The sequence below is a fragment of the Octopus sinensis genome, linkage group LG22 (assembly GCF_006345805.1).
Source record: "Octopus sinensis linkage group LG22, ASM634580v1, whole genome shotgun sequence".
NCBI lineage: Eukaryota > Metazoa > Mollusca > Cephalopoda > Octopoda > Octopodidae > Octopus > Octopus sinensis.
In genome coordinates this window covers 15,982,006-16,008,579 of record NC_043018.1, presented here as the reverse complement: position 1 = coordinate 16,008,579, position 26,574 = coordinate 15,982,006, and the positions used below count along the sequence as shown (strand labels likewise).

General features: G+C 39.7%; 1 protein-coding gene across 3 annotated transcripts in view; it reads right to left on the bottom strand.

Moving 5' to 3' along the window:
• Positions 1-14,176, bottom strand: part of LOC115223260 (small subunit processome component 20 homolog) — an 85,509-nt gene extending 71,333 nt beyond the window's left edge. For all 3 annotated transcript variants that reach the window (XM_029793762.2, XM_036512303.1, XM_036512304.1), the window contains exons 1-11: positions 14,050-14,176; positions 11,838-11,918; positions 10,842-10,908; positions 9,485-9,546; positions 8,468-8,538; positions 6,980-7,174; positions 5,716-5,800; positions 4,381-4,440; positions 3,545-3,622; positions 2,086-2,253; positions 636-776 (exon numbers count right to left, since the gene is read on the bottom strand). In XM_029793762.2, coding sequence (XP_029649622.2) covers positions 636-776; positions 2,086-2,253; positions 3,545-3,622; positions 4,381-4,440; positions 5,716-5,800; positions 6,980-7,174; positions 8,468-8,538; positions 9,485-9,546; positions 10,842-10,908; positions 11,838-11,918; positions 14,050-14,091 — 1,050 coding nt within the window. In that variant the 5' untranslated portion in view covers positions 14,092-14,176. The remainder of the gene's footprint in view (positions 1-635; positions 777-2,085; positions 2,254-3,544; positions 3,623-4,380; positions 4,441-5,715; positions 5,801-6,979; positions 7,175-8,467; positions 8,539-9,484; positions 9,547-10,841; positions 10,909-11,837; positions 11,919-14,049) is intronic.
• Between the last annotated feature and the right edge of the window lie 12,398 nt (positions 14,177-26,574).

Sequence of the window (26,574 nt, the reverse complement as noted above, 5' to 3'; positions counted from 1 at the left end):
CAGCGATGACGATGATGATCATCATCATTGTTTAACATCCGTTTTCCATGCTAGCATGGGTTGGACAGTTCGACCGGAGATCTGGGAAGCCAGAAGACTGCACCAGGCTCCAGTCTAATCTGGCAGTATTTCTACAGCTGGATGCCCTTCCTAATGCCAACCACTTCATGAGTGTAGTGGGTGCTTTTTACGTGCCACCTGCACAGGTGCCAGGCGAGGCTGGCAACGGCCACGATCAGATTGGTGCATTTTACGTGCCTCCGGCAAGACTGTATGGAATGCGAGAGGGTTATTAGGGCATTGAACTCAATCCCTCTGAAACTTCAAGATTTTTTAATTCATCGGGGTCGATAAATTAAGTACCAGTTATGCACTGGGGTCGATGTAATTGACTTAATCCGTTTGTCTCCTCTGTGTTTAGCCCCCTGTGGGTAGTTAAGAAATAGGTATTATACTGAACTCCTATGTACACACATGCATCCCACCAACCCTGAATGCCAAAAGATAAAAGATTGAACCCTGGATGGCAACATCTTACATTAGCGTAATAAGGGTGGGTTTCCGTAAGGTTTAGGGCACCATCGGGCGGACAGGAGGTTGTTACTGAAAGGGGCTTACATAAGGAACTGACTTACCTCAGCAACTGCGTCCGGGTTATTTACAAGGGATCCATGTTTGAAGTCCAGCCACACTAACAACAGTTCCAGTAAGTAGGCTATGGGCTGATGCTGGTCGCTGTTTTCAATCCACAGTTTCTGGCGTAACTTTACATGAGACTGGAAAATAAATAAACAGAACAGAACAATCAGTGGAGGAGATGATTTCCTCATTCTTTAAAATGTCCACTTTTTATCTTTCCCTTGTTTCTGTCGTTAGACTGTGGCCATGCTGGGGCACCGACTTCTGAAATCAACTCCAGTATTTTATTTTTTAAAAAAAAACCTGGTACTTATTCTATCAGTATCTTTTACTGTACTGCTAAGTTGCAGGGATGTAAACACCAACATCAGCTGTCAAGCAGTGATGGAAGACAAACATATACACAAAAACAGCACATAATATATATATATATATATGTGTGTGTGTGTGTATATGTGTGGTTGGCGTTAGGAAGGGCATCCAGCCGTAGAAACACTGCCAGATCTGACTGGGCCTGACGAAGCCTTCCAGCTTCACAGACCCCAGTTGACCCGTCCAACCCATGCTAGCATGGAAAGCGGACGCTAAACGATGATGATGATGATGATGATATATATGCATATATGTGTGTGTGTATAAAACCTCGCTAAGTTAAATATTTAAACCACCTGAAGAATGACTGTAACTCGAAATTTTAAGAATTGGACAGCCATGAAACGATCGTAGTGTTATACTAATTATCTTTTTTAATAATTTTGTTATATATTTAAATAATATAAATTAATTAATCTTATGTATTGGCTTAAGTTTTTCATTGTATGATTTGCCTAATGGTGGTTTTGTCTCTAATTTTATATAATATATATATATACATACACATACTCACACACACACATATGCACATACACACACAATGGGCTTCTTTCAGTTTCTGTCTACCATCTCCACTCACAAGTCTTTAGTCAGCCTGAGGCTATAGTAGAGGTGCTATGCAGTGGGACTGAACCTAGAACCATGTAGTTGGGCAATAAGCTTCTTACCATACAGCCATTTTGCTCATAAGGTATAAGTCACGCATGATCATGCACACACACACACACACACACATATAAGCAATAATTGGATCTACTTATCATACACGAGGAATTTCCTTGGATGTGTATTCTACTTGAATTCACTGGTGTCTCATTGTTTCACATAATTAAGCAAATTCGTTTAACACTGAGCGTTTTCTAAATATTTGCCTAGATTCATTAATCCCTAGCATCCTAACACTGGTGGCCCCCATGTCTTGCTACTCTAGTTTTGTGACCTGTATCTCTTTCAGGTGGCTGGACATTCTCCTACCATCTTGACCGTCTGCAATCTCTGCTACCATAAAAAAAAACAAAAAAAAAAAAAAAGAACAAACCAATTATGACAAAGACAGACAATTCCATGACTTACCAAAAGTATTGGCCAGAGAGGATCCAAATGGTTGGAGCCAGAAACGTGCTCTGACATTGCGGACATCATGTGAGATATACAAGTTTTAGCTTTGAGAAATATTGGAGACTCAGAGGAGTCAGTGCTCGTAGAATGTGGACCGATTCTTTGTAGAATCAGTGGAAAGATCTGGAAATAGTAAAAGTAAGAGATATTATGGTAAAAACAAGGAATTCCAAGACAAAAGAATTGCCATATTTCATGACATTCAAGACGTAATTTTTATTCCACAAAAGTCTCAAAATATTACCCTGGGTCCTCAATATGAATTTGAGTCTCCCGTAATTTTTGTTTTTTTGTTTTTTCTTACATGTTTTATTGCTGTGATGATGTCGGACATCTTCCACTATGAAGAAAACTTTCTGTTCAGCTGTAACTGTTAACTTGTTTTTGTTATATGCAGTAGTGGTTGGCATTAGGAAGGGCATCCAGTTGTAGAAACCCAGCCAAATCAGACAGTAACCTGGTACAGCCTTCCTGCTTACCAGTTCCAGTCAAACCATAGAACCCATGTCAGTATGGAAAATAGATGTTAAATGATGATGATGATGATGAGTAATACTTAACCCTTTCACTACTGTATTTATTTTAAGATGTTCTGTATTTCTTCAAATTATTTTAAATATAACAAAGAATTTAGTAAAATAACTTAGTAATCATTAAGTTAGTGTTAGGAACATAAATTGTGACTAAGGTTTGGTGGAAGATTTTAATTCAAAACATTTGAAAACAAGACATTTGTACTACAGAGCCAGATCTGGTTTCAGGCAGGTTGGTATCAAAAGAGTTAAGAATTGTTTCTCTAGTATACCACCACCATCATCATCATCATCGTTTAACGTCCGTTCTCCATGCTAGCATGGGTTGGACGGTTCGACCGGGGATCTGGGAAGCCGGAAGGCTGCACCAGGCTCCGGTCTTATCTGGTAATGTTTCTACAGCTGGATGCCCTTCCTAACGCCAACCACTCCGTGAGTGTAGTAGGTGCTTTTTACGTGCCACCTGCACAGGTGCCAGGCGAGGCTGGCATCGGCCACGGTCGGATTGGTGCATTTTACATGCCACCGGCACGGAAGCCAGTCGAGGCGGCACTGGCTTTGGCCACGATTCGGATGGTGCTTTTTACGTGCCACTGACACGGCAATGATTTTATTTAATACATACAGGTACAAATTGCTACAATTCTAATGCAGGGTATATTTAACTTTTATTGATCCCCTTAGAAAAGTAAATAACAAAACTATTTTAACACATTATATACAAATTAACCAACTTCAAAAATAGGGTCTTTTTATTCAATACATGGTACAGTATATTGCACAGTATTCTAGGGTTTCTGGAAGCCAGATAACAGGTCTGGTACTGTATGCATGGTTATCAAAGGAAGCCAAAATAACGAAAGAAATAAATGAAGTCTCACCGTTTCTGCACAAGAGTGCATGTGTTGTCGCACACCTTTCATTACTTCAAACAACAAACGTCCAATTCCAAGAATGTACTGTGAGAAGAAGAAGAAAATAATAATAATAATAATAATAATTGGAAGTGTTATCATGTACATTGTTTTCTCTTGTTATAAAAGATGGGCTACAGCAAATATTCTGCTCAATACCACATTATATATATATATATATATAATAGTAATAATAATAGGGAATATAATTCCAAACTTACAGGGAAAAATTCAATTTAGCAATTCTAATCAAATTTCACAAAATATGATATATGGATATAATTTAGAGAGAAACCTCTATTAACCCTTTAGTATTTAAACCGGCCATATCCGGCCAAAATAGTTAATCTGTTTTATGTTCAAACTGACCAGATCCAGGCTCTCACACCTACCCTACAATGTTATTCTACATTAAGTAATTACACCATCAAGATCTTGAAGATATGAGATAATTCATGATTAATTCAAATCAATGTGAATCAATAGGCATTATGTTTGATTGAATAATCTGAACACTAAAGGGTTAAGCAATTTAATAGTGAAAGACATTATTCACACCATATAGAAAACATATACTATTAAAAAAACCTTATTCTAAAAATCAATAAAGTACATAAACAATATATAGTAAACACTAGTAAAAAGACTATGCGTGTTTTGTGGCTATATTTTCAAGTAGATAATAGTAATAATAAAATCAATTTGATGTGACTGCTTCCATTTCCATGCTGAAAGCTCAGTCTACCTGAGGCAGTTGTGATTGTCAGAACCAAGAAAGCAAGATCCAAGAATTCCACACTTACCTGACTGCGATGATTGAAACTTTCAAAGATTAAGTCTAACACACGATCTGGGTCTTTTACCTGCAAAACAGAAAATATATTAAATAATCAAGGTCAGGTATGAAGGAGACTTGCACACAAGCTGTCTCTGTGGCAGGGTGGGGATTAACCATTTAATATTTAAACCAGGGGTTCTCAACCATTTTTTTTTTTTTATCTATGGACCCCTTTGAGTACTCTTTTATTCTGATGGACTCCCAGAGCAATTCAATGTTTTTAGAAACTTTTTCCAAAATTCCTTTTCTGTTTTTCTCACATCAACTTGTGGAGGTTGAAGAATGTAAAATGTTGATGGTAAGTTGTCCCTGCTGCTAGATGTAATTGGTCAGTGGATACATGCTTCGTGGATAGGAAGTGAGCCAGTAGTATCGTCCAGCTGGGTGGCGAGCTGGCAGAAACGTTAGCACGCCGGGCGAAATGCGTAGCCGTATTTCGTCTGCCGTTATGTTCTGAGTTCAAATTCCGCCGATGTCGACTTTGCCGTTCATCCTTTCGGGGTCGATAACATATAAGTACCAGTTACGCACTGGGGTTGATTTAATTGACTTAATCCTTGTATCTGTCCTTGTTTGTCCTCTCTGTGTTTAGTCCCTTGTGGGTAGTAAAGAAATAGGTATTTCGACTGCTGCTACGTTCGGAGTTCAAATTCCGCCGAGGTCGACTTTGCTTTTCATCCTTTTGGGGGTTGATAAAATAAGTACCAGTTACGCACTGGAGTCAATTTAATTGACTTAATCCTTGTATCTGTCCTTGTTTGTCCTCTCTGTGTTTAGCCCCTTGTGGGTAGTAAAGAAATAGGTATTTCGACTGCTGCTACGTTCTGAGTTCAAATTCCGCCGTGGTTGACTTTGCTTTCATCCTTTCGGGGTCGATAAAATAAGTACCAGTTACGCACTGGGGTCGATTTAATTGACTTAACCCTTTAGTGTTCGCATTATTCTGCCAAAATTAATGCTTTTTCATCCACATTGTTTTGAACTAATCATTCATTAATCTTGTAGCCATGAGATTTTAATGAGGTAGCTGTTAATTTTTAAAACGATATTGTAGGGTTGGTGTGAGAGACCAGATATGGCCAGTTTGAACATAAAACAGGCAGAATACTTTTGGCCGGATATGGCCGGTTTAAATGCTAAAGGGTTAATCCTTGTATCTGTCCTTTTTGTCCTCTCTGTGTTCAGCCCCTTGTGGGTAGTAAAGAAATAGGTATCTTCCAGCTGGGAACAACACAACGCGAACAGCACGTGCACACACGCACACAATTTGAGAGTGAAGAAGCAGAAATAAACTATTTACCTTTCTGATAAGAAAACCAAAACTTTCAGCAGCAAATCTCCGGATGTAAGGTCTGTTGTTGGCATCAAGTATTGGCGAATAGTAGCTGGTGGTAGAGTAAAGGAGAGATAGAAGAAGATGAGGAACATATGGAAATGAAGAGTCACAGGTTCAAATCTTGGCTAGAACCATGAATAACACAACAACATAGCAAACACTGGTTACCAACACAATTGTACTCAAGAAGACCCATCCACCACAGCAGAATTGGGACCAGGGCTGATGTCGCAAAAAATGCACTCGTGCAGGGCCCACATTAATACTAGAAGTACCGAGCGGTCATCTGTGACCACCTTTGGTTTTTTACTTAATTTCTATGACTGTATTGAATGTGCAGCCATGAACATCATTTCATATATGTGTGTTGTTTGTTCCTTCTTGAGCCATGCCTGGCTCATAAGGGCCGGTTTCCCCGGTTCCCTTGGTGTATAGGTTCCTCACCTGGACGGGACGCCGGCCCGTCGCAGGTGAGCTGCAAGATGCAGGAGGAAAGAATGAGAGAAAGTTGTGGCGAAGATGTCAGCAGAAGTTCGCCATTACCTTCTGCCGGAGCCACATGGAGCTTAGGATCTGGTTTGGAGAATCTGAGAATGACAAGATCTAGTTCTCTCTACCAATCTCAAAGATGTTGCTACAAGAACTATGAAGACGGCCTTCTCCCACTCAGAATAACACAAAAAATATTTGTTTGGTTTTCTTTTAATCGTTTCAAATATAAAAAGTGCCAGTGTCGCGTGAAAAGCACTTGTGGTGGTGCCACATAAAAGCACCTGCACCAATGCCAGTGCCAAATTCCTTTGAAGTATTGCACTGTGGGAGCAACATGGAAAAAATATGGTATTTGGTGCTGGTGCCAGGTAAAAAGCACCCAGTACACTCTGTGGTATGTTTGGTATTAGGAAGGGCATCTAGCCATAGAAACCTTGCCGAAACAGACAACTGTAGCTCCAGCTGACCAGATCCTGTCAAACTGTCCAACCCATACAGTTTGACAGCTCGTGTCAAACTGCCCAACTCATACAGTTTGGCAGCTCGTGTCAAACTGTCCAACTCATACAGTTTGACAGCTTCTGTCAAACTGTGCAACCCATACAGTTTGACAGCTCCTGTCAAACTGTCCAACTCATACAGTTTGACAGCACCTGTCAAACTGTCCAACTCATACCAGCATGGAGAACAGACATTAGATGATGACGATGATGAAATGAATGGATTTGTTTCTTACCCAAAAACTGTTTTGATGTCCTTTGCCATATAACGCCAGAGGAATTTGAATAAATATGAAAGACAAGTGAAGATCATTTCAAGAAGAGGCACATTTCGTGGATGTGTTTTGAGTAAATCAATCATCACGTTGAACACACTGTGGAAGTGTTTGTAGAAATCATGCTGAAGATCTTTGGCAAGTTGGACCACCAAACTGGAATGGAAGAAAGAACAAAGTCACACGGTCAATATTATATACAGTTCAATACACCAATATTACAATTCAATAGCATTCATTCTTTCGTTCATCCATGTCCCCCCCCCCACCTCTTGTTCACAATTTGCTCTAACACCCCATCACTACCTTCCTTCCTTTTATCTCCTTCAGCCAAGCATCTCCTCCACAACAACACATCTGTGCTTGTCCTTCTATCATACATTAGCCTTTCTGATAATGTAGCCATCCTAGAAGGGACAATGTCACTGTTGCTTTAGCCCCCAAGAAACATCGTTTCTAGGTACTTACACGACACAATATCTGTGTCCTTAACCTTTCCACACCTGGCCTACAGCCACTCACCTCCAACTTCTCTTAGTAGGGGCAGCTTTTCCCTTTTCCTTTACACAGAAACTTCACGAAAAAAGCATCAAGTACACTCTGTAGAGACCATACCAAAGCAAGATACTGCAGCCTGATGCAACCCTGCAGCGCTTCAGTTCCTTGTCAAGCCATTCAACTCATGCCAGCATGGTAAGTGGACATTAAATAATGATGATGATGATGTTATATACAGACACACACACACAATCATCATCATTTAGTTAGTTAGTTAGTTAATTTTTTGGTTCAAAAAGCAAAAAGCAAGGCCATGTAGGGGGACATGGAGTTATGTACAGAGTGGTGTTCATGTAAAGAGTTCAGGTCACTTGTGGTCAAGGGAGACTTTGAACCGAGCGGTCGTTGGCATCCTCACCATCTCGTCTGGCAGCTTATTCCATGGATCTGCAACCCGGACGGAGAAAGCCGCTCTCCTTCGATTGAGATGAAATCGTCGCAGATAGAGCTTTTCGGAATGACCCCGCAGCCGACGCTCTGGAGCAGGAGTGAAGAACAGCTCTTTCGAGAGGTTACACTTTAGTACCTGCTTTTCATACTGGCATGGAATGACATCATTTGAAAGATAAAACAATGCAAAGCGCATTGTGACCAGTGATATATAACAACATGTAATAGCCTCGTTGATACTTTGTGATTGTGTGTGTGTGTGGATGTGTGTTTGTGCGTGTATGTATGTATGTATGTACATGCCGGGTTTCCCATGGGAGCTGAAAACGTCTCATGGTGTCTGAGCAACCCCCCGCCAAAAAAAAACTGATGAAATAACGCAAAACAATTTAATAATTTGGTTTTTTAATATGAAAACTAGAATTGGCAGCAGAAGAAATGCCAAAAAATGGTAATTGGAAGACTAAAACATGAAGGAAAAAATGTCAAAAAAAAACTTACTCCAGAAGAGCTTCATATGCCATACTGTCTGGAACTGAGAGATGCTTTATCAAGGTGGCCACAATCTGGTCCTGAAAAATAGGTAAAAAACAGAAGTCTTTGAGTGGTGCCATAAGTTTAACCGTTTAGCATTTGGATTATTCTATCACAATACTTTAACATTCATATTGTTTTTAAATAAACCATGCATTATCTCATAGCTTTGAAATTTCAATGTGATTTGTATATTTTTAGAATGGCATTGAAGGTTAGGTTAGATAGGCTGGATCTGGCCAGTTTCAATATAAAATTGAACATAAAACAGGTAACTCATTACGGCTGGTTTAAATGCTAAAGGGTTAACCCTTTAACTGCGAATTCAAATTTCTTGGTTATTCCAGGAATGATGTTAAGCATCAACCAAAAAAGGGTGTGACAAGGTAAATTGTTGCTATTTTATATTTTTAATTTCACACATGTGAAATTGTTTGTTTTTGATTTTGTCAACTACACAGTATAGTAGGGTCAGCTGGGCACCGTCTGTGAGAAAACCAGCACCATGACGCAATTCACTCTGCCACAAATTTGGAAAGGACATGCTGTACTGCTTGGCATTTGCACCAGAAACTCCAATACAAACATTTTAGAGTGTTTGGGTGTCAATCAGAGGACATGTACCAAGAGTGATAAAAATCAAACATCCAGTCAACATCATGGTGTTTGGAGTAATCACTAGTGATGACACATCATACCTCCATTCATCTTCCCATACAGCATGTAGCAATGCAAATACTAAAGATATAGCAATGCAAACATTTGGCAATGAAATATGGGAAGTTGTAGAGATGCTGACATGTAGCATTGTAAAGATAAACATGTAGATATACGAGAGGCAGCAATTTAAAGTGTTAGACATGTAGCAATATAAAAATATGCAAAAAAAAAACAATATAGTAATACAAATACGTGTCCATGCAAAGTTGTAAATGCGCACATACACACACACATGTAAACATGTAGCAACAAAATACATCTTACTTCATGATGAACAAGTTGAACAAATGTTCTCGACTGGCTAGCAATGTCTGCCACAAAAGTCTCTGAAAATAAGAAAAAAACGGTGATTAGCGTGTGTTGACAAGAGACAATAATCTCGAAACTGCAGTCCATGCGTATCACTTAGGTTTTCGAGAGGGGATGACCCCCCCCCCCATTGCAAATATCTTAAGAGATAAGAAATTGTGTCTAAAGCCAGCTGGAGGTGATGATCTCCTGGGGCTAAAAAGCTACAGTAACACCCATCCCTAGTGGTTGGTCATATTGAGATGGCTAATATACTTTACGTTGTCGAGTGCTTACGGTTTACATCTCGCTCAGAGATTTATTATTGCATAAATACATTGTAAAAAGGAAACTTCAAAACCACAGACATATTCTTCATTACCCCAGGGATCTCTTAATCCCTTGAATATCCATCTCCGCCTTAGATCCTACAATACAAACTTCCTGGTTTACTTCTATAACAATCAGATTACCCTGTCACAAGAAATGCTTATTTATTCATATTGTATTGAATTAATCACGCATTATCTCAGAGCTTTGAGATTTCAATGATATCATCATCGTTTAACGTCCGTTTTCCATGCTGGCATGGGTCGGACGGTTCGACAGGGGTTTGGGAAGCCAGGAGGCTGCACCAGGCCCCAATCTGATCTGGCAGTGTTTCTACAGCTGGATGCCCTTCCTAATGCCAACCATTCCGAGAGTGTAGTGGGTGCTTTTTACGTGCCACAGGAGCTGGCAGTCAATTAGATCAATCCCAGCATGCAACTGGTACTTAATTTATCAACCTTGAAAGTACAACAGGCAAAGTCAACCTCGGCGGAATCTGAACTCAGAACATAGTGGCAGAAGAAATACCAATTTCTTTACTACCCACAAGAGGTTAAACACAGAGAGGACAAACAAGGACAGACAAACGGATTAAGTCGATTACATCAACCCCAGTGCACAACTGGTACTTATTTAATCAATCCCGAAAGGATGAAAGGCAAAGTCGACCTTGGCAGAATTTGAACCCAGAACATAACAGCAGACAAAATACCTCTAAGCATTTCGCCCAGCGTGCTAACAGTTCCGCCACCTCGCATAGTCCATTTAATGATGAGTGTTAAAACTAATATATACTCTGTTGTCCTTTGGCTAGTTGAGATCAGTCCACTTTAATGAGGAGGGGTTAACAGAATGACTGAAATACAGTTGTCAATTATATAGTTTAGAGCAGTCCATTTAATGAGATGTAACAACATAGCTAAAATACTATAGTAATTTGGATGGTCTAGAGCAGACCATTCAATAAGAAGCAGAGGGGTTGCAGGATTGGTAAAACACTTACTGTAGTCATTTGTATGATTGAGGGAAGTCCATTTAATGAGGGCAGCCTGAAAATATGTTTCATAATCCTGAAGAAAAAAAGAAGATAATAATAATAAGCATATAAATAAAGGTGCAGGTATGAATGTGTGGTTAGAAAATCTGCTTCAAACCACAGGGTTTTGGGTTCATTCCAATGCACCACTTATCTCAGTCCTCAGTCACCTCCTTTGTAAGGCTCAGCATTTTGAGATGAACCTTCAAAACTTTGTCCTATGTCTTCTTGGGTCCCCCTCTTTCACAACTTCCCTCCAAGTAATCAGCACTTTTTTTGCATCCCATGATCAAACCAGCGCAGTCTCCTCTCTTGCACACTGCATATAATCCCTCTTATGCCCAACTTCTCCCTCAATACACCAATGCCCCATCACACACACAGACACTGACATCACACATCCAGCAGAGCATGTCCTCTGCATTCAGGGCGCACATCTCACTACCAGGTAACATTGCACTCCATACAGTTTAATCAAGAGGATATACCCTTTACTCTTTTACTTGTTTCAGTCATTTGACTGCGGCCATGCTGGAGCACCGCCTTTAAATGAGCAACTTGACCCCGGGACTTATTCTTTTGTAAGCCCAGTACTTATTCTATCCGTCTCTTTCGCTGAACCACTAAGTAACGGGGACATAAACACACCAGCATCGGTTGTCAAGCAATGCTAGGGGAAAAATACAGACACACAAATGCAAACATATATATACAACGGGCTTCTTTCAGTTTCTGTCTACCAAATCCATTCACAAAGCTTTGGTCGGCCCAAGGCTATAGTAGAAGACACTTGCCCAAGGTGCCACACAGTGGGACTGAACCCAGAACCATGTGGTTGGTAGACAAGCTACTTACCACACAGCCACTCCTGCGCCTATATAAGAAAAGATTTACAAAAACTGTAATCACAATTTTTCTGTGGTAATGCTGATGTGTGAAATCCAAAGATGAAAATATTCTTACCTCACTGTCTTCTGTTGGTTGTCGTATCTTATGTACAACATCGATCTTTACTGCAGCAACACGATCAGAAAACTTCTTGAACTAAAAACAAAGAGATAGGTTAGAGTTGAATGGACAGTTTTGTTAATATATTACTGTTGAAATTAACAGATTTGTTTCAATTAGTTTTAAAAATAATGAAGAATTTAGCAAAGCAATTTTGTAATTATTAAGCTGTTTGAAACATAATTATTTTAAAATGAAATTTTCATGGAAAGTTTTAATTTAGATCACTTTAACCCTTTTGTTACCATATTTCTGTTGAAATACATTGCCTTTGTTTCAATAAATTTTGTCAAATAAATTATTAAACTGATATTTGGAACAAGTTAGCATCAAATTCTGATGGAAGGTTTTTAGACCATTTTAACCCTTGTCAACTATATTTCTGTGGAAATGAACTGCCTTTCTGTCAACTGATTTTGAGAAGAATGAAGAATTTTAGCAAGATAATTTTGTAAATATTAAGCAGGTGTTTGGAACACAATTATTTTAATGAAATTTTTAATTGAGATTAGTGTAAAACAGAAAGTTTATATGAGGACCAGTCTCAGAAACATATATATCAAAAGTAGAATTCTGGTTTAAGCACTCCGTATAACCCTTCATAATACTGTTATTTGCTTGGAATTTTCAGAAAACGTTTGCAAATTCCAGACACAGGAATTCATATGATTATATAAAAAAAATTTTTTTACCCCTCCTCTAAATCCTAAAAGTTCCACTCTTTTCCCAATTTCTTTTTTAAATAAGTTTAAAATACGGACAGTCTGAATTTTTTTGCTTAAATCCCAGCAAAGGGCCACTTTTGAGTGCATCATCATTCCATTAAATGTGTTTATGGGGAGAAAAATATTGAAATACATCAATACATGCCAGAGTAACAAAGAAAAGATGAACATATCAGGTAGTCGTGAGGTGTGCTAAAAACAGCTAAATCACCCATAAAAAAAAATTGTTTTTTTTGCTTAATCGTATGAATTCCCGTGTGTAGAACACAAATTCGCAAAAAAAAGTTTCTGAAAATTCCGAAAAATAAAGAAGTTATGAGGCGTTATATGGGGTGCTTTAACCGGAATTCCGCCCTAGATCCAAACGAATGGTTTGGATTTCTGGGGTCCAATATAAGATTTCTGGCGTCCACACAACCAAACAGTAAATTGGGGATCCACAACTATTTTAAGGGTCCCTGAAAAATCTTGCTTCAGATGTATGCGTTGGTATGTATTGCAAGAAACAGCTGGGTTTCTTTCTCTAATATTTTACATAATTCAATCTACACAAGTTGATGTGTGAAAAACAAGATAGGAATTTTGTAATTAGTTTCTATAAAGGTAGTTTTTAAACATCGAATACCTTGGGGAGGGGGGGGGACACCACAATAAAACAGTAATCAAAGGAGTACGTTTATTAAAAAAATGGTCAAGAATCCCTGCTGTATAGTTTGAATACCAGTAATGGACTGTGGTCGGTTACACGGTGTAAGTTCACAAGTGTATCCTTCGAATTTGTTTCCCCCATAACATTCAGAAAAATGGATATTTTAAAGTGAAATTTTCTGTAAATAGCTTTCGGATTATGTAGATTACGGTTATATCGGAATTTAATGTGGAAAAAAAAATTGGTGAGAGCGTATACACTGACATATATCACATCATATTCTTCAAAGTTTCAAGTTTTATTTTGTAATTGTGAGACGTGTGTAGGTATGGCCCTAAGTTTTGAATATACCAGTAACGAACTACGATCCATTGGACAGCTCTTTCTTTAATAATAACTACACATACAATGATGGACAATTACGCCGATGTTAATTGTTAATAATAAAATAACTAATTAACTAAATCCTGACGAATCTAAAAAAGCATGCCTTGTTGACGTTTAGCGACCGGTCAGCCCTGACTGAGTAGACCTATGTTCAAAGGCCCTCCACCCGTGACAATCCCGTCCTTTCAGGGATAGTTTACCTAAGATAATATTATCGAATATATCCTTTTTTTTTTTTTTTTTAACAGAACAGTAAAGTACGTGGCTGTTATTTCTAGCAGATGAGAAACGAGCACTATGATAAAGTATTGTTGAAGATCTATTAATTACTTAATTATAACTTAGATTTTTCTGAACAGCAATAGACGGTTGATAGATTCGATGTTCGGACATTAATAAAACTTACTTTATATTTGTTTTCACCTTGATGTCGCGAAGATTTCCCCATTTTGCCAGTTTCTGTTGTCCTGAAACAAGACAAACCATTTAAAGGGAAATGTACATAACACGTGCGTTGCGAGGGAAGATCGTAGAGAGCGTGGCAGATAAGGGGGGATAACTAGCAATTACAATTAGAAAAAGGCCCGGGCCTTTTTTTTTTCGTCGGTCTTTGGGGGTTTTTTAAAAATTTTAATGGCCTGGTTCCAATTCGGGTCTTTACGTTCTGAGTTCAAATTCCGACGACGTCTCCATAAAATTTAGGCATACCTATACAAGAGTGCCCGTCGTATGATGGAAGCACTCCGTCGGTTACGACGAGGAGGGTTCCGGTTGATCCGAATCAACGGAACAGCCTGCTCGTGAAATTAACGTGTAAGTGGCTGAGCACTCCACAGACACGTGTACCCTTAACGTAGTTCTCGGGGATATTCAGCGTGACACAGAGAGTGACAAGGGCGGCCCTTTGAAATACAGGTACAACAGAAACAGGAAGTAAGAGTGAGAGAAAGTTGTGGTGAAAGAGTACAGCAGGGATCACCACCATCCCCTGCCGGAGCCTCGTGGAGCTTTAGGTGTTTTCGCTCAATAAACACTCACAACGCCCGGTCTGGGAATCGAAACCGCGATCCTATGACCGCGAGTTCGCTGCCCTAACCACTGGGCCATTGCGTCTCCTTGCCCGTCGTATACATGTATGTGTATATATGTGTGAGTGTGTGTGTGTTAGTGTTTGTCCACCACCCCCCCAACATTGCTTGACAACCGATGCTGGTTTGTTTACGTCCCCGTAACTTAGCGGTTCGGCAAAAGAGACCGATAGAATAAGTACTAGGCTTACAAAGAATAAGTGCTGGGGTCGATTTGTTCGAATAACGGCGGTGCTCCAGCATGGCCACAGTCAAATGACTGAAACAAGTAAAAGAGTAAAGAGTAAAGATCTTCACTGCAGACTAGTTATAAAGCTGGTCCGCAGAGAAAGGATTTCCGGTTTGGCAGAAAATAAAACCAGAACTTGGCTGACTGATTCGCTTCCTCTCAACGCACATTCGTTTGGAGTTATTTTTATGTATAGTTATAAGTGGTGACCCCCAAATAGAAAATACAGAATCATGACGAGCGAGAACATCATCATCGCACTGAAGCTGCCACGATTCTGGCCTAGGGTGGGCGAGGTCTGGTTCGCAAAAGCTGAAACGTATTTGAACATGATGAAGATCACTTCGGACCTGACAAAACATTCCTACGCAACAGTAATCCTGAATGAGGATACAGCAACGAGGATGCTAGACATCCTAACTAGACTACCGGCTACAAATAGACTCTGTGAAACATCCCGGCTTCTGAACCAATAGACAGGAATCTGGCAGACAGTATGTCATGTAAGTGAAGTGCTTCTGTTAGTGTGTGTGAAGAGACAGAGAGTAATGTGTGAAAGAGAGAGATAACTGATTTTTTACTCGGTGTGTGTATATATGTATGTATGTATGTGTGTGTGTGTATGTATCTATGTATGTGTGTGTATGTATGGCCGATTCATTGTAATTACGATGAATCGGCCATACATACATACACACACATACATACATACATATACACACACACCGAGTAAAAATCAGTTATCTCTCTCTTTCACACATTACTCTCTGTCTCTTCACACACACTAACAGAAGCACTTCACTTACATGACATACTGTCTGTCTCCCACACCCCATCAAACACACACACACACACATGTACATCAATGCTTCCCCTAGACGGTAACTTCAAAGAGAAACTTCCTCGTCATAAAATCGCTTTCTCTTAGTCTCTTTCGCTCTCATTACTTATGTAAAAAAAATAAAAGTTTTTTACGGAAATCGACGGAAAACTTGTGCTACAACATGCGAAACATCGCCAACGGCAATCTTTCGTCTCTAGTAGACCTTTCCGTCGATTTCCGTAAAAAAATTTTTTTTTTACATATGGGCTTGCGGGAACTTTTGAAGTAATGAGAGCGAAAGAGACTAAGAGAAAGCGATTGTATGACGAGGGAAGTTCTTTTGAAGTTACCGTGCATGGGAAGCATTGATGTACATGTGTGTGTGTGTGTTTGATGGGGTGTGGGAGACAGACAGTATGTTGTGTAAGTGAAGTGCTTCTGTTAGTGTGTGTGAAGAGACAGAGTAATGTGTGAAAGAAAGAGATAACTGAAATTTTTTACTCGGTGTATGTGTATATGTATGTATATTACTTCAAAAGTTCCCGCAAGCCCATATGTAAAAAAAAAAATTTTTTTACGGAAATCGACGGAAAGGTCTACTAGAGACGAAAGATCGCCAAAAACATTCCACTACAGGCGTAGGAGTGGCTGTGTTGTAAGTAGCTTGCTTACGAACCACATGGTTCCGGGTTCAGTCCCACTGCGTGGCACCTTGAGCAAGTGTCCTTAACTATAGCCTAGGACCGACCAAAGCCTTGTGAGTGGATTTGGTAGACGGAAACTGAAAGAAGCCCGTTGTATATATATGTGTGTGTTATAGAGAGCGAGGCTTCACAATCAGTGTACGGACGCCTCATTGTCTCTCTTCACATCAGCTCACAAGCATATTCATGGGCATGCACCGTCGCCGATGTCCAGCTGCCTATTATCGAAGCTGACTTCAAACCCACTCATTTCTAGTTGATCTTCAAGGAGACTAGTTATCGAGCTGGGTTCGCAGAGAACGGACTTCTGGTTCGGTGGAGAATGCGACCCGAGCTTAAGTGACTGATCGTACTCTCTCACATTGTTGATGAAGGACCAATCTTGTTAGCTTGTGTAATTGTACCACCAAACAGTATTTAAATAAACTTCAGTTAACCCCGATTCCTTTAACCTGGAATTTCCTGTATATATTTTACCGGACAAAGGAAATCTGGCCGATCTTCGTGTTTATAGCCCTGAAGTTTAGATCCTCTGTTAAACTGCTTCTGGTCCCACCCCACCTCTTGTACATCCCTAATTTCTATACAGCACACTTCAGGAAATTTCTACCTACTTCTTTTCTGTGTTCTAAGTATGGCCATTTCATTTATGGTAAAAAGATCCCATTTTCTTTGCTAAGCGTTCTCAAGGCCAGCTTTGACTTCTATTTTTGTGATTTCTTCATGATTTTCAAAACAGATTTAAAAGTAAAGCACATTAGTTCACAGTAAATGTTTATTTCTGCAGTTTTTATTGGTATTAGAATGCACCTCTCTGTGTCTTATACTATTTCTTTGTTATTTCAGAAAATCAAAGAATATTGGACTAAAATAATCGCTTACATCAGATGCAACATCAATATTTACCATCTCTTAAAGACTGATGAAAGAAGTACAGATGAGACACAACTTCACTTTAATAAATCTATGGAAGAATTACTCAGAAATATTTTCACTCAGTGGATTTATTAGCACCGTTTTTTTTTTTTTTGCTGTATAGAATGAATGCATATCAGTTGATTTTTGGCATTCTAATTAAAGTTGGGAAATTTCTCAAATGTGTTGACATCTTTATGTATCAACAGCAATAGAAGAATTTCTTATGGGTAGAATATATAAAAATGAAAAGAAGAGACATGGTATATTGTGGTGAGAGAAGAAATAATCTGGAGAATGAATTATGTGCCCCCATGCTGGTGGCACGTAAAAAGCACCAACTGATCGTGGCTGTTGCCAGCCTCACCTGGCACCTGTGCCGGTGGCACGTAAAAAGCACCCACTACACTCACGGAGTGGTTGGCGTTAAGAAGGGCATCCAGCTGTAGAAACACTGCCAGATCAAACTGGACCTGGTGCAGCCTCCTGGCTTCCCAGACCCCAGTTGAACCGTCCAACCCATGCTAGCATGGAAAGCAGACGCTAAATGATGATGATGATGAATTTGAGAAAAATAAATTTTATTGATGAGGAGAAAGACAGGGAAAGCATCTTACCTTTGTGATACCTGTAAACAGTTATTCTCTGCAAAATGTAACCTCACTACTAACAAATGCATTCTTACAAGAGAGAAACCATATCATTGTGTTATTTGTGGTATATTGTCTTTGAAAAATATCTTATTTAACCAGAATCATGTTCACTTACTTATTTATTTTATATTTATGTTGTGAACAATGTCACAAGGAGCTTTGAGTTGGTAAGCCAGAGGTTCGTACAATGAGAATGTCAAGTCTAACTCAATGCTAAATAAATATTACCTCATTAAAAAGTAAATCACTTCTGTATCCTCACTGGTGTCTCTGTTTTTGCCTTCTTCAACATCTCTGTTATATTACTGAGTAAATGGGACATGTAAGCAAAAAGTTACCTAAATTAGTCATCATCATCATCGTTTAACGTCCGCTTTCCATGCTAGCATGGGTTGGCTGGTTCGACTGGGGTCTGGGGAGCCAGGGGGCTGCTCCAGGCTCCAGTCTGATCTGGCAGTGTTTCTACAACTGGATGCCCTTCCTAACGCCAACCACTCCGTGAGTGTAGTGGGTGCTTTTTACGTGCCACTGGCACAGGGGCCAGAGGAGGCTGGCAAATGGCCATGATCGGTTGGTGCTTTTACGTGTCACCGACACGGACGCCAGTCGGGTGGTGCTGGCTTCTGCCACTTTCGGACGGTGCTTTTAACGTATCACCGGCAAGTTGTGTAATAAATTCAAAATTAAAACATTTAAACCTTGTTTTCTTATTTATTGAATTATTTTAAGGTGATACAAAGTTATTCTAGAAAATGGGTGAAAAAAAATGAGTATGAAGTGAATTTCGCACTTATCATCATCATCATTATTATTATTATGATGATGATGACGATGACGACCATCATCATCATCATTATTGTCACTTTTCCATGGATCAGAGAGAATTCATTAAAGTAGATTTTCTACAGCTGGATGCCCTTCCTGTTGCCAACCCTCACCTCTTTCCAAGCAAGGTAATATTAACTTTTGGTTAGACAGGCATGTTTCCATGGAAGACTGGATATGACATGGCTTTATGATGATGATGATGATGATGACGCTTGCTTACAATCACCATATGATGACGGCATAAGGAAACGCTGACAAATACACATTCATATACTCCCTTTTTTACTCTTTTACGTGTTTCAGTCATTTGACTGTGGCCATGCTGGAGAACCGCCTTTAGCTGAGAAAATCGACCCCAGGACTTATTCTGTGGTTCTCTTTTGCCAAACCGCTAAGTTATGGGGACGTAAACACACCAGCATTGGTTGTCAAGCAATGTTGGGGGGACAAACACACACACATATATATGACAGGCTTCTTTCAGTTTCCGTCTACCAAATCCACTCACAAGGCTTTGGTCGGCCCGAGGCTATAGTAGAAGACACTTGTTCCAGGTGCCACGCAGTGGGACTGAACCTGGAACCATGTGGTTGGTAAGCAAGCTACTTACAAAACAGCCACTACTGCACCTATATATGATGGTTTTATTTTCTTTCAGTTTCCATTTACCAAATCCACTCACAAAGCTTTGATTGGCTTCAGCCTACAGAAGAGACACCAGAAGTGCCACATGGAAGGACTGAACCTGAAACCACATGGATGGGAGTCAAACTAGTTAAACGCACAACCATGCCTGCACTTTGTCACAAATTATCTGAACAAGCACGCAATAGACCTCATCATCATCATCATCATCGTTTAGCGTTCGCTTTCCATGCTAGCATGTGTTGGACGGTTCAACCGGGGTCTGGGAAGCCAGAAGGCTGCACCAGGCCCAGTCTGATCTGGCAATGTTTCTACAGCTGGATGCCCTTCCTAACACCAACCAGTGAATGTAGTGGGTGCTTTTTACGTGCCACCAGCACAGGTGCCAGACGAGGCTAGCAACGGCTACGATCAGATGGTGCTTTTGGCTATTATATTAATATCTCTAATAGATATCCTTCCAAGAGATCTCTTATATACACTGGGTACATAAAATATTTACTTACCTATTTTCTGCATATCAGACATCATTCCTTCCCGGATGGCTGTAGGGTCCTTTGTGCTTCATTGCTTGACTAAGACTCCTCTTTGCTACATTTACTTTTAGACCTCTTCATTCTTACCTCTGCTTCCATCTTTGGACCTTCACCCCTTATTTCTTCAATGAACAATACATACATACATAGACATATATATATATATATATATATATATACATAGTTTATAGTATGAAACAATTGTACTAAACTACCGATCCATTCTTGTTGCTTTCTTCTTGGTTATATATATATATATTATATATATATATATACATACACACACTATGGAGGTATCAAATTGTTGGATCAGGTGATGAAAGTCGTGGAGAGGGACATAGCCCAACTAATTAACAAAAGAGTTAGTCTAGATGAGGTGCAGTTTAGTTTTGTGCCAGGGAGAAGCACCACTGATGCCATATTTCTGGTAAGGCAGCTGCAGGAGAAGTACCTAGCCAAAGACAAACTTCTGTACAAAGTTTTTGTTGACATGGAGAGGGCCTTTGACAAGGTCCCTTAATCCCTTATTTGATGATCAATGTGTAAACTACGGATAGAGGAGTCGTTTGTAAGAACTGTACAAGCCATGTACAGGGATGCAGTCTGTAAGATGGGGGTTGGCAATGAATTCAAGGTACAAGTAGAGGCTCACCAAGGAGCAGTTCTCAGTCCCCTCCTTGTTCATCACAATCCTTCAGGCAATAACAGAGAAATTTAAGGTGGGCTGCCCCTGGGAACTCCTCTATACTGATGATGTTCTTGTAGCTGAATCACTACCAAAACTAGAGAAGAGACTTCACGTGTGGATACAAAGTCTAGAATCAAAGGGCCTTAGAGTTATCTTAGCGAAAACAAAAGTCTTAGTAAGTAGGAAAGCAGACAACTCAGAAATCTTTTGATCTGTAGGAAAGATGAAGGTAGAAATTCCATAAGATGAACCTGGTGCAAGCTGTGGACACTTAATAGGTGTAATAATATCCAAGGTAGGTTAACTGGGAAAATAGTTTTTGTACAATAAACACTAAAAATGTACAGAAAATAGATTCCATCAAATACCCATTTCTTCACTGCCCACAAGGGGCTAAACATAGAGGGGACAAACAAGTAGAGACAAACGGATTAAGTCGATTACATCGACCCCAGTGCGTCACTGGTACTTAATTTATCGACCCCGAAAGGATGAAAGGCAAAGTTGAACTCAGAACGCAGCAGCAGACGAAATATCACAAAGCATTTCGCCCGGCGTGCTAATGTCTCTGCCAGTTCGCCGACTCCATCAAATACCAGTAAGCTAGAGGTAATGGGTGCACGTAAAAGCACCCATTGCACTCTCAGAATGGTTGGTGTTAGGAAGGGCATCCAGTCATAGAAACCATGCCAAATCAGACTGGGATCTGGTGCTGCCCCTCAGCTTACTAGCCCTGGTCAAACTGTCCAAACTATGCCAGCATGGACAACAGACGTTAACCCTTTAGTATTTAAACCGGTCAAAATATTTAATCTGTTTTATGTTCAGACTGACCAGATCCAGGCTCTCACACCTACCCTACAATGTTATTCTACATTAAGTAATTACATCATCAAGATCTTGAAGATATGAGATAATGCAGGATTAATTCAAATCAATGGGAATCAATAAGCATTATGTTTGATAGAATAATCAGAACACTAAAGGGTTAAATGTTGATGATGATGATGACACACATATATCGTCATCCTCATTTAGCATCTGCTTTCCATGCTGGCATGGGTTGGACTAAAACTGGTAAGCTGGAGAGCTGCACCAGGTTCCAATCTGATTTGGCCTGGTTTCTGTGGCTGGATGCCCTTCCTAATGCCAACCACTCCAAGAGTGTAATGGGTGCTTTTGTGTATCACTGGCATGGGTACGAGTTACATAACACCGGCTGTGACTGCTGAGGATATGCATAGGCATGGAAGAAATGAAGCTAGTACGCTTTGCATGGATGTGCAAGTGTTTTGAGAGAAAAATTTGGCAAAGAGGCATCAGATGTGGTGTGCAAGAGAGATGACCAATGGTGTAGTCATGTGATGCGTATGGATGAGGACAGCTGTGTAAAGAAGTGCTGATCTTTATCTGTGGAAGAGGTAAACCCAAGAAGACATGGGACAAGGTAATGAAACATGATCTTCAAATGGATGATGTAAACATTGGTAAAAGAACTGGCAGAAACGTTAGCACGCCGGGCGAAATGCTTAGTGGTATTTCGTCTGCCGTTACGTTCTGAGTTCAAATTCCGCCAAAGTTGACTTTGCCTTTCATCCTTTCGGGGTCGATAAATTAAGTATCATTTACGCACTGGGGTTGATGTAATTGACTTAATCCATTTGTCTGTCCTCTCTGTGTTTAGCCCCTTGTGGGTAGTAAAGAAATAGGTAAAGGAACTGAAAAACCAGTGGTCATTATACTCAGTCACTTATTTCTTTTGTACCAAGTTGGACATTCCCCTGTCATTCTCACCATTGGAAATTGTCTCAGTGGAAACCTAGAACAAATGATGCTATCATACACGGCTTGTGATATTAAATAAATAAATAAATCATCAGGTAAAATACTTAGTGGTATTTCATCTGAGTTCAAATGGTACTGAGGTCAACTTTGCCTTTCATCATTTTGGGATCGATTAAAATAAGTACCAGTAGAATACTGGGGTCAATATAATTGACTACTACCCCTCCTGAAATTGCTGGCCTTGTGCCAAAATTTGTAACTGATATCAAATAAATAAATGGAAGACAGATGAATATTCTGAAATAATGAGTTTTATTAAAAATATCACAAATGTATATATTTTTTGATATACCGTAAATCCTCGAGTATAGTCCGCTCTTGAGTATAATATGCAGGGGATTTTTAGGGGGCTGTACCTCTGAAAACCTTAAACCTAGTGTATAATACGCACCCCTTCTCTAACTTGAGTCAAGGAGGTCTATATAACGTCCTTGGTTTGTAAAAATGTATACAGCAAAGTCCTTTATTATCATTGTATATTTAATATAATGAAAACGTGTAGCTTTTTTGTGCATTTTGTTTGCAGAAGATAAAGAAATAACAGTAATAACGTTTAATAAATGTTTCTTATTGCAAATTATGGATGATTCTTTTATGACTTCATTGCTTTCAGGCTTAGCTTAAGGTATTTTCACGCCCGACATCGCAAAATGCATTTGAATAAACATTGCCGGATAGCAAATAGAGACTCGGATATTGCTTAGAAAATATCTTTCATTTTTAACCTCGTATATAGTACGAACTAGGGATTTTGACCTTTAAATTTTGGGGAAAAAAAGTGCGGATTGTACTCGAAGATTTACGGTATATAAAATATTCTTTTGAGAACTTGATATCACAGTACAGCATCTGTGTAAATATATTTAGAGTTAAATAAGTTATTTCTTTTAAGTGTTGATACAGATGTTGTTATTCTTCTGTATGAACAAATAAATGTCTGGTTAAGTGACTTCTTTGACAGAAGGATTTACCACAGATATCACAGTGGAATGGTTTTTCTCCTGTGTGAAGACGTATGTGGTTAGTCAGACTACCATTTCGAGTGAAAGACTTACCACAGATTTCACAGTGACATGGCTTCTCTCCTGTATGAATATATTTGTGTTCGGTTAACTGGCGCCGTTGAAAGAATGATTTACCACAGATATCACAGTCATATGGCTTCTCTCCTGTATGGATGTGTTTGTGTTTAGTTAAGTTACCTGGGTCAGAGAATGATTTACCACAGATTTCACAGGGATACGGCTTCTCTCCTGTATGAATGTGCATGTGACTAGTTAACTTATTTGTTTCAGAGAATGATTTTCCACAGATATCACAGTGATATGGTTTCTCTCCTGTATGAATGCGCTTGTGTTTGCTCAAGTTAGCCGCACCCGAGAACGATTTACCACAAACATCACAGTGATATGGTTTCTCTCCCGTATGAATACGTTTGTGGTTAGTCAAGGTTATGGCACGGGAGAATGATTTGCCACAGTTATCACACTGATATTGTTTCTCTAACGAACGAATATGTATATGATTATTTAAGGTAGTTACATGAGCAAACGATTTACCACAGATATCACAGTGATATGGTTTCTCTCCTGTATGAATACGTTTGTGAGTAGTTAGGTCATCTTTTTCAGAAAATGTCATATTACAGATATCGCAGTGAAATATCTCTTCTGAAAAACCAATCCTTTTAGAATAGTTCTCGCATAATTCATTTTCCATAATTTTCTTCTTTTAATATATATTTTATCCTTCCCAAATATTTCTTCTTTATTTCTCTTATGTCAATATTTGAAGATACTGAACTCATGTGTCCCAGTTTTTTTACAATGTAAAATCATCTTGTACATGTTCAAATCGGAGAAATTTTGGTGGTAGAGTAAATATTTAACAAGTATTTCTTCCAAAGATTTATTAAAGCGAAGTTGTATCCCTTCTGTACCTCTTCCTTCAGTCTTTAAGAAATGGTAAATATTGATGTTGCATCTGATGTAAGCAATTATTTTAGTCCAATATTCTTCGATTTTCTGAAATAACAAAGAAATAATATAAGACACAAAGGATACTTAAAAATATGGAAATTCAACTGTTGAACACTTTACATATCTATTCTGGTTAACCCCTTGGCATTTAAACTGGTCACATCCGGCCAAAATATTCTACCTGTTTTATGTCCAAACTAGCCAAATCCAGCCTTTCACAAGAATTTTTAGTCGATTGTATTGACCCCAGTTATTTTGTTTTTAAGCCTAGAACCTGTGCCAATGGCACGTAAAAAGCACCATCCGAACGTGGACGATGCCAGCGCCGCCTTGACTGGCTTCTGTGCTGGTGGCACGTAAAAAGCACCAACTGATCGTGGCCACTGCCAGCCTCACCTGGCACCTGTGCCGGTCGCACGTAAAAAGCACCCACTACACTCACGGAGTGGTTGGCATTAGGAAGGGCATCCAGCTGTAGAAACACTGCCAGATCAAGATTGGAGCCTGGTGCAGCCTCCTGGTTTCCCAGACCCCAGTCGAACCGTCCAACCCATGCTAGCACGGAAAACAGACGTTTAACGATGATGATGATGAACTTATACTATCAGTCTCTTTTGCTGAACCACTAAACTATGGGATGTAAACAAACCAATACTGGTCGTCAAGCAGTGGTGGTGGGGATGATAAACACACACACACAATATAACATGCTTCCTTAATTTTTCTGTACATATAGGCACAGGAGTGGCTGTGTGGTAAGTAGCTTGCCTACCAACCACATGGTTCTGGGTTCAGTCCCACTGAGTGGCACCTTGGGCAGGTGTCTTCTACTATAGCCTCGGGCCGACCAATGCCTTGTGAGTGGATTTGGTAGACGGAAACTGAAAGAAGCCCGTCGTATATATGTATATATATATATATATATAAATGTGTGCGTATATGTTTGTGTGTCTGTGCTTGTCCCCCTAGCATTGCTTGACAACCGATGCTGGTGTGTTTACGTCCCCGTCACTTAGCGGTTCGGCAAAAAGAGACCGATAGAATAAGTACTGGGCTTACAAAGGATAAGTCCCGGGGTCGAGTTGCTCGACTAAAGGCGGTGCTCCAGCATGGCCGCAGTCAACTGACTGAAACAAGTAAAAGAGTATATAAAGTCCACCCCAAAACCCTTGCTGAAAGTGCCATGCAATGGGATTTTAACCCAGAACCCTGTGATTGAAAAGCGAAGTTCCCATCACACAGCCATACCTGCGCCTATACTGTATTGTAGAATGCTGAGTATATTACATTAATGCAAACAAGTGCATCTCTAATGTAATTCCCAAACAGAACCAACAAGACGCTCTGTGATAAGGCTGTACACGATAAATTACTCTTTTACTTGTTTCAGTCATTTGACTGCGGCCATGCTGGAGCACCGCCTTTGGTCGAGCAAATCGACCCCGGGACTTATTCTTTTGCAAGCCCAGTACTTATTCTATCGGTCTCTTTTGCCGAACCGCTAAGTGACGGGGTCGTAAACACACCAGCATCGGTTGTCAAGCGATGCTAGGGGGACAAACACAGACACACAAACATATATATATATATATACATACATATATGCTACGGGCTTCTTTCAGTTTCCGTCTACCAAATCCACTCACAAGGCATTGGTCGGCCCGGGGCTATAGCAGAAGACACTTGCCCAAGATGCCACGCAGTGGGACTGAACCCGGAACCATGTGGTTTGTAAGCAAGCTACTTACCACACAGCCACTCCTGCGCCAATATGCAGACAAAATCTATCCGACGAGCTTTTATAAAGTTTTCATCTCCCACTTTCAAAAACAAGATCTAGCTTCAACTGAGGTAATAAAAAAATGACATTAGCCCAAGGTACCAAGGTGATCAATTAAGTGCAACTCGCAGATCGCTCTTTGTTATTCTTCAGTTTAAGTTAAGAACCATACCACACACTTCATCATGTCCAATCTATTCCTGTACGTCCTCAGATTT